Raw genomic sequence first — 9,518 nt, 5'->3', positions numbered from 1 at the left:
TCCAAGTTTGAAATTGATAATAATATGGCTCAGAAAGGAGCTGTTATCATTTACTTAGACAAGGTAAATATTTATGGAATCAATTTCTTTGAATAGTGGCATGGTTTGTTACTTGGTTTGCTAGGCAAACTCTGGAGTGTGTTATACTGAAAAGATAGGGTGTATATTCAGCAAAATAAATCTACATAATCCATCGTTATATCTAGTAAGAAAGAGATATAATAATCTCTTGCTTTATGGGATACATCATATTTAAAGACTGCATCTCTGCTATATTTATCCATAATTGGATAAATGTAATAGTGCCTCCTGTCTGTTTTCCATGATTGCACTGATATCCGTGCCACCAGCCCTTGAGCTAGTAAACATACGCTAGTCTAAACTATGCTACCAATCTATATTCTGCCATCAGAATGAGGGTGGTGAATGGCATTGTCCTCGGTAGATTCCTTCAGCTTTGTTTTCCCTTCCACCAAGCATCATCTGTCATTGGGAGAACAACCTCAATCACTCCCCCTAATGCGGGGCAGGGTGGGGCAGGCTTAAAGAGATGCTTGGAATAACATATCTTGCCCTCTGTCAGGTGGCCTGGCTTACAAATGGCAGACAGGTACAAGAGGGAAGCATGGGATAAGGCAGTCAACCCAATCCGTTTTGAAATCTCAAGCCCGCCCTGATATATGTCGTTTCAGCTATTTGTGAACACAGCTCTAACACTTTTCTGAAAGAGATAAATATGGTTAATGAATAGCCTGGCTCACAGTTAAAGATATGGAAGGGAGTGCAGGTTGAAATAGGAAGGAGTAATTGATAATGAGAGTGACATCCCTGACTAATGCTACAAGGGGATGTTGGTGCCCAAACAATGATGGTATCCAAGCTAATGGCCAAAGCATCGAGTTCTGACCTTGAGGCCTGCAGCACCTGAAGTAACCAGGGAACAGCCAAGGACAAAAAACATGCTAGAACTAGAGTTGTGGAATTATTATTTTTGATTCTATGAAATTCTATCAATCATCCCGATAAAAACATCAGAGATAAAAACATAATCAGAAATTCTGAGCCTTTCTCCACTTGCACTTAACCTCAGTACAAGCAAGCCTTGGCCAGTCATTATTTTCTGCTATACCTGTATCTTGTTCCTGCATCTTGTTCACAGTTTCTGGTTAAGACAGACTGAAGGATCTTTCTTTGAACCCATGCCAAAACAGTATTTTCCCCTTCATGCAATCACCGCTCAAGGGGATCTTCAACTCATATAAAATTAGTTAGCCTTTAGCATCTGTTCCTTAGGAGGGAGGTCCAGTGATGGCAGTGATTTAATAGAGAGGCTGTTGAAAGAAAAATCTTCATCAGGGTCCAGTCCAAGCTGGGAATAATCAAAATAGAGACTGCTTTAGAAAGAAGGTTGTAGTTTATTGAAAAGCTGAGCCAGACCGAAATGTGGGAAAGCTGTCCACCTGTTGCTGGGAGTGGTGGGTTTTTATACCTTCTTGGGCTTTTGTGTTTGGAGTTGTTCCTGTGGCATGAACTTTGACCTGAGGTTCAGTGTGCCCTTTTAGTATTCTAATGGTGGTGGGTTAATCCTATTATGTCCTAAAGGTCATGTCCTGCTTCTCTGTGGCTGTGGCTGATGGCTTATTTCCTGTATTGGATTTTTTGGATGAGGGATTCTAATTCTATCACTCTGTTACTGTTAGCTGTCAGTTTTGCTGCAGGGGATTTCAAAATATCCTGTCTTGAATGGGTTTCTGCAGGCAGTAATTGCTCATGAATGGGGCCCCAGTCCTTCTGAATGGGATTATTAAATCTGCATTTCTACAGACCTGGCCTCTGTCTAGTTTCTGCTTGTTGACCATTTCTCGTTGGCAGATCTGGCATCCTTAAGCTGCTGCCTCACTGCGCCTCCACTTATACAGATGGAACTTATGTAAAAAAAATCCTTATTGCCTCCATAGGCAAACTACCACTCACAAAATTATCTTCTCTCTCCATCCCAGGTCTCCCACTCTGAGGATGAATGCCTGCAATTTAAGATTCAGAAGCATTTTGAAGTTGGCTTCATTCAACCAGGATCAGTCAAGGTGTACAGCTACTACAATCTAGGTAATGGCAGACATATTGAACACCCCTTCCTCCTCCTATTTTCCCCACAACAACCCTGTGACGTGAATCAGGTTGAGAGAAAATGACTTGCCCAAGGTCATCCAGCTGGCTTTCATGGCTGAACTCACAGTCTCCTTCTTTCTAGCCTGGTGCCTTAACCATCAGACCAAGCTGGCTCTTTCCAAGGAATTCAACATACTGGAGCTTGGCAAAATTAGGCAAAAATACCCAACAATAATTGATACTTCATAAAACATTCTTGACTTTCCAAAAGTCTCTTTATACCCATTTTATAAAGGCTGAAGTGAAGAATGAATCATTTGAGAATGTTGAACGGTATTGACACAGAACTCTATCTGATGTTTTGGCAGCCTTCCAGTCTGAGCTTCTTTTGATATTTCTATCCCATAGTTTTTGCCAGTCTTCCAAATCTATAGAATGTCAAAAAAAATTGCCCATGCTATCATTGTTTCTTTTACTTGTTCTTCTTCCATCTTTAAATTTAGCAGAAATCTATAGAGTTTCTTAATCAAGTTTTCATCTGTTTTTAACAATATTTGATCAAATTCTGTCTGTTCTTTATAAAATCCTGTTATCTTTACATCTTTTTCATATCTTGTTTGAATTTGTAAATATGGCCACCATGGTAAATCAATACCTTGTCGTTGTAAATCTTTTCTGTCTTTCAATTTTCCTTCGTTGTCCAAGATATCTTTATAAGTCACGACTTTGTCATAGTTAATTAGATTTGGGTAAGCAAAAACTTCCATTGCTGAAAGCCATTCAGGTAGCTTGATATAAATTTTCTCTTTTGTTCTTTCCCATTCTAAAAGAAGAACATTCCTTATGAAATGGTTTTGGAAATATCTCTGTGTTTTATTCTTCCCGTACCATAGGAAGGCATGCCAACCAATTTGTAGGTCATGCCCCTCTAGGTACAATAGTCTTTTGTTTCTCAGCGTTATCTATTCTTTAAGCCATGGTAAAATAGCTGCTTGATAATATAGTCTCCAGTCCGGGAGTCCAAATCCTCCACTATCTTTAGCTTCTAGTAGCATTTTCACTTTAATTCGTGCTTTTTTCCCTTGCCAAATAAATCTCAATATTGTTGCATTTAGGTCATCAAAAAAGCCCTTTCCCAGTTTTACAGGAATTGTTTGGAATAAGAAGAGTATTTTTGGTAAAATATTCATTTTCACTGTAGCTATTCTTCCTAGCAATGACAGTTGAAGATTTTTCCACTTTTCCAAGTCCAGTTTTATTTGTTTTAACAATCTTTCATAGTTGTCTTCTTTTAATGTTGCACATCTTGTTGTTAGGTAGATTCCTAAGTATTTAACTCTTTTAACTATTTGTAGATTTGTCTTTTTTGTAAGTTGACTTTTCTGTTTATCTGTTAAATTCTTTGTTAATATTTTAGTCTTTTCTTTATTTATTTTCAAACCCGCCACTTCTCCAAACTTTTCTATTCTCTCCAACAATTTAGTAGTTGTTTCAATGCAGCTCTTTAACCAGAAAAATAGTGGTATTTTCTCTAAACCTGTAAAACCTATATATATATATATATAATAGGCAAAATTGCAAAAAGCTATTTGTTTGGAAAAACATAACCTCAAATGCATACACATTTATAAAATATTAAAAGAATATAAAATAACTGTTTAAAAAAATCTCTAATCCAACTAATCAGAGCTGACATATCAGCAAAATTGAAAAACCAAAATTGACAGACACATATGCCCAGTTCTAATTCGGTTTTGTGGGCAGCACAGATCAATGGATTGTGCTTTAATTTCAGGAAAGGAAATTTCCTGAAGACATTCTGCTGTGCAACCCTAAGATCGCCTGCTGTGTCATAGAGATACCTAACTTACCTGGGAGGTCAATTCATCCCCATTTTGATCTCACTCTTGCTAATTAGCTTCAGTGAAAATACAACATTATTGGCCTGTAATCTCATTTATAAGGCCTCTGTCGTTCTCATTTACCAACGGGCATGGGACTCTGCAACCGTTCAAAGGCACAGCGGTGCTAAAAAATAACTTTGTGACCAATCCTTGCATTTACAACCATTGTAAAATCCCTCAGTCATGTGATTGCCACTTTGAAACTAGTATACATATTTGCCAGCAACAATACTGTACAGTTTGGAAAGTGGAAGTAAAATTGTAAGTCACAGTCATGTAATTTTTCACTTAGTAACTGCATCCCTTTGCTTAACAACCAAAGGGGAAATAAGGCCAACTGCAGTCACAGGATTTTCTGCTTAGCGGCCAAGCTGCTTGTCCCAATTGTGATTACTAAGTGAAAACAATAACAATATTGTATTTTAGTATTGGTATGGCTAATACCAGAGCCAGGGGTATTATATGTAACGCTGCACAAAAGCTCCCGAAAATTGGAGACTTTAATACTAGAAGGCGTTGGTTTTATAATAGACTGTAAGAATCATGACTATAGGTAGCCTTCCGGCAAAAAACCCCTCCCATTTGATAAACTGGATTCAGACTTACAACCACATGGTTTGCTTAATAACCATGTGATTCACTTAACAACTGCAGTGACTCACTTAACGACCATAATTAAAATGATTATAAAATCAAGCTTAGTCATGTGAAGACTCAACATTTGACAGCAATGATTTACGACCAGAATTCAGGGCTCAATTATGGTTATAAGCTGAGAACTACCTGTAGTCTATTTTATACTGTCAAAAATTGACACTTACAAGAAGGCATCAAAGGGGGACTAGAATGGCAAAAGTAAACATTGTGCTGTCACATCACAAGCCGCACCTTTTTTGTGTGTTAATTGTGGCATCGCATGCCCAAAACTTGCAGTGCAATACCATATGACAAAAGAAGCAGAATTCTACAGATGTTCATATTCCAACTTCCTAACTCCATTAGATAATGGGATATCCTCTCTTACCTTTCTTATTGCATTGTAGGGCTCTGTGCTTCTTGGGTAAATGCTTAACAAAACTCAATCAGCCAGCCAACACTCTTGATAGGTTTCCATTGCAGGATAGACATGCCCCAAATTTGAAATCTCCTTGAGAAAATGTGTTACTCTTCATTCTTCTAAGTAATTATATCTATAATTGCCATAGATTTCTTGATGTGATGTATGAACATAACTTTTAATTCTTCCTTTAGATGAACAATGCACCAGGTTCTACCATCCAGATAAAGGAACAGGCCTTCTGAATAAGATATGTCACGGTAACGTTTGCCGATGTGCAGAAGGTAAGTTGGGATAAATAAGGTAAAGTTTGTGTCTGAGCAATAAAATGGAAGATTTGGGGAAGAGACAGTATGGAATCTCTGGCATGTAAACTTAATTAACTTATTTATAAAATGTATTAGCCGCCCATCTTACCATATGATAACTCTGGGTGGCTTACAGTCATAAAAATATATCTATACATATACAATTAAAACATAAATAATTAAAATCAAACATTAAAACCTAAGGACACATGGGAAGGATGGGGCGGAGTGGGGGGAGGTGGGATCTGTTATTACTCGATCAATCCCCTCCACAGTGCTGTTCCCCCACTGGGGCTCCAGGCCGACTGGCAGAGCCAGGTCTTTAGGCCCTTGCGAAAGAATAGGAGGGTTGGGGCCAACCTCACATTGGGGGGGGCAAGATGTTCCAGAGGGTAGGAGCAACAGCAGAGAAGACCCTCCTCCTTCCAGCCGCAATAATTGGGCTGACAGGACTGGCAGCATGCCTTCTCTGTGGCACAAATGAGACGGGCCAATCCCAGTGGGGTGAGATGGTCCTTCAAGTAACCTGTACCCATGCCATGAAAGTGCTTTAAAGGTCATCACCAACATCTTGAATTCCACCAGGAAACAGACTGGTAACCAATGCAGCTCATGTAGCAATGGTATTACAGAATTCATTCTTGAGGCCCCCAAAACTGTCCACGCTCCGCACTCTGCACCAGCTGTAGCTTCTGAGAAAGGAGCAAACCAGCGCAGAACTGTGCCACCCAGCCCCAGCCCCCACAGCTGACCCAAAAGGATACCATGGTCAATGGTATCAAAAACTGCTGAGAGGTCAAGGAGAGCGAGGATGGTTGTACTACTAGCCCCATCTCGCTCTTGCCAGAGATCATCGACAAGCATGACCAATGCTGTTTCCATCTCATAACCGGGCCTGAATCCTGACTGAAAGGGGTCCAGATAATCTGTTTCATCCAGGACCCTCTGTAGTTGCTGGGCCACCACCTTTTCCACCACCTTCCCTAAGAAAGGGAGGTTGGAAATTCGATGAAAATTGTCCAGGCAGGTGGGATCCAGTGATGTTTTTTTTAAGGAGGGGATGAACCAGGGCTTCCTTAAAAGCATCCAGAAATCTTCCCTCCTCCAGTGATGTATTAATCACTGCCTGGACACCATCTTGGAGGCCTTCACCATCCAGGAGGGACAAGGATCTAACTGACAGTTGGTGGTGCTGACAGCATCAAGGGCCCTGTCCACTTCATCAGGGCCAACAGGATCAAACCATTCCTAGATAACAGTTCAAGACCGCTCCCTGGGCATCTCACATGGACCATCTCCATGCATGGGATCCAACTGGGAATGGATCTGAGCAACTTTATCCAGCAAGTGCTGAACAAACTCTTCTGGCCTGGCCCTGAAAAAGATGGCCTGAGGCCCCCCCCCGACCTCCAGTTTGAACCTAATTCAAACTGAATCAATGATCATTTTTTCTGAATCTATTCAGAAACTTTGGACTCTGTGCTCTCTAAAATAATATGAGGAGAGAGTTGTTGGATCTTAGTAGCTGCAGTATTTCATAAAATGATTACTAAGGAGTTTACATGTGATTGAAGATCCATTGTTTCTATGCATTTTTATGTTTATTTATGAGCTGCCCCTCCTTTTTAAATCTAACAGTATGACCAAATCAAATAATACCAAGGAAATAGAGAAAAACAAAATGTATCCATACAATATGAATATTTAACACATGCCATTCTCCTGTGGGACATGCCCCTGTCTCATGACCATGGCCAATTTCCTTCCATTTGCCTGTTTCTCATTTCCCTGAGAGTCGGTCAGCAGTTGGACAAGCAACTGCAGAAAGAATGACCAGGGAGTAGCAAGTTGCCAGAACATTGTGTTTAGATCCAGGTTTAAGTCCTGCTCATCTACAAAGCGTATCTATTGATTTCAGACTATTTCTTCTATCATTGTTGTGAAAATAATATAGAAAGATATAAAATGATTTGATATTCCTATAGATTAAAAGAATTTGCAATCTGGAACTAATCTGCAATCAACCACCAATAAATGGTGAAACTGTTAATGTCCCTGTATGAGTGGTTGATTATTTTCCAGATGATTTATTACCTACAGACCTCTTCTCAAAATACAATTTACATGACATCCTTTTTGAAAATCATTGTTTTATTTGTACTTGAAAAAGGAGATATAAAAGATTGCTAGAACAGAGTTCATTACAATTACTGAATTATTATTTTAAATATTATATCAGAGCTGTTAGAATTGTCTATGAAAGACCCAGTGTTTTATTTGTTCCTTAAATACACAACAAATCTTACCTGATTTTCTCTGCAGAAAAAATAAAATAGTGTAAGCATTTGAAATACCACATTATTGAATAACTATGGAGATTAGAACAGAGTTCCCCAACATTTCTGGCTTTGTGGATTGGTGGGAGGGGGTGGAAGAGGGGATGGTGCTGTTCAAATAGCTGGCAAGCGCATGCAGTTCCATTTGAAGAACATTGTGCATGAGCGCTTGCCACCCAGCAAAAGGAATGCACAGGCTCACCTGCTGCTTGCACAAGTAAGATGCACCTGTGCATGCACTCACCAGCTGTTTCTCTAGCCCAGTTGCAAACCCCTCCTGGCCCATTAATGGGCCACAGCCCACAGGTTGGGGACCCTTGGATTGGAGGTAGTAGTGGTAACGTCTTTCCCTAGCAAAGTCTTTTAAGTGAGAACATGTGCCCTCAACAATCAATCCAACATGCGGTCTTCTCTTTTCTCCTCTTGAAGAAACCTGTTCCTTGCTCAACCAGCAGAAAAAGATTGATCTTCAGTTACGAATTCAAAAAGCCTGCGAGCCAAATGTGGATTATGGTATTTATATTGTAGAATCTTATTAATAAGGTGGTGGTGTTTTTCTTTGATAATGGTCTACTTCTAATTATCAAGAAGTCATAATTTGGAGCAGCCATTTTGAATTTATTCATAATCAGATGGATTTTTTTTAACCCTCGGAATACATATGCTCATCTTGCAGTGATATTTTTCTAGTTTACATGGTGCTGCTTGTTTGTCTGTTATTGATCCTCTAGTGTAGCATAATAGTTCATGGCTCCTGGAAATGGATCTGGATCAAGGAGTAAGCAGAGCCAAAGGACTGAGATTCAGAGAACATTTCCATGCTCCTCACTTCCATTGTTTTCACTCTCAATCCTTCAAAAAGCAGCATGAAGCCAAACTGCAATCATCTACATGGCCCCATCCCCCAAACCCAGGGGCTAAACATTACAGTACTGTGAAGTGGAGTGAGGTGAAAGTTTTCACAAATGGGGGAAAGGACTGCTTGGAAGCTTACTGTTAGCCCTTCGAGGTAGTCCAGACAAGAAGAGCAGCCGGGTGCATCAGCAGAATCTTTAGCATAAAGTTACATTAAGCAGATTCTTGAAGACTGGAAGTATTTCTCTCATCCTCTCTTTCTAGTCTCCAGAAAACTAGGGAGGGTCCCCTCTGAAACACTTCCTGTGCTTTTCCCACCCCCACAGACTGAGCTGCCTCTCATCAGCCCGTTGCCTAGGTAGGCTGCAGGTCCTCCTCTTGTCTCCCAAGGTCATTCCAACAAACCTGTAATGGTATCTGGGAATGACCTTGGGAGATGATGGGACAGGGGGCAGCTTAGCCTACAAAAGGAATTCAGGTGTGGCAAACGTCTCCCAAAAGATCCTCCCTAATTTCTTGGGCTGTAAAAGGGACAGGGAAGTAATGTACTTCCAGTCTTGCAAGATTCTGTTAATGCAAGCTTACAATAAAGTAGTTTTAGTCCATCTGGTCAAGCTTCCTGTCTGGACTACCTCACATGACAGATAACACTATCACATTCATAGAACCATGGCGCCTCAAGAGAAAATACACAATTTGCTTCCATGTACCCCACAATGGAGCTAGTACTCAGTGGCCCTACCTGAGGGATTCTGGACTGCCATAAAGATCCAGCCTGGAAGTGCCCATAGTCTAGGTCAGGGGTGTCCAAACTTTTTTCAAAGAGGGCCAGATTGGATGAAGTGAACGTGCTGGAGGGCCGAACATTTTTCCGAACATTCTTTGAACCATTACAATTAAATGCAAATGAATTATTTTAAGCCTCTTTCCTCTCTCTCTCTCTCTCTCT

At 40.3% G+C, this 9,518-nt stretch overlaps 1 protein-coding gene across 1 annotated transcript in view; it reads left to right on the top strand.

Moving 5' to 3' along the window:
• The window catches only part of LOC107283590 (venom factor), an 88,747-nt gene that overhangs the window by 73,083 nt on the left and 6,146 nt on the right, over positions 1-9,518 (top strand). The window contains exons 34-37 of the mRNA XM_015811522.1: positions 7-63; positions 2,001-2,106; positions 5,265-5,354; positions 8,144-8,227. Coding sequence (XP_015667008.1) covers positions 7-63; positions 2,001-2,106; positions 5,265-5,354; positions 8,144-8,227 — 337 coding nt within the window. The remainder of the gene's footprint in view (positions 1-6; positions 64-2,000; positions 2,107-5,264; positions 5,355-8,143; positions 8,228-9,518) is intronic.

The sequence above is a fragment of the Protobothrops mucrosquamatus genome, unplaced genomic scaffold (genome assembly GCF_001527695.2).
Source record: "Protobothrops mucrosquamatus isolate PMUCROS unplaced genomic scaffold, P.Mucros_1.0 scaffold44, whole genome shotgun sequence".
NCBI classification, from domain to species: domain Eukaryota; kingdom Metazoa; phylum Chordata; class Lepidosauria; order Squamata; family Viperidae; genus Protobothrops; species Protobothrops mucrosquamatus.
Note: the sequence above shows the minus strand (reverse complement) of the source record. Positions and strands in the feature narration are given on the sequence as shown.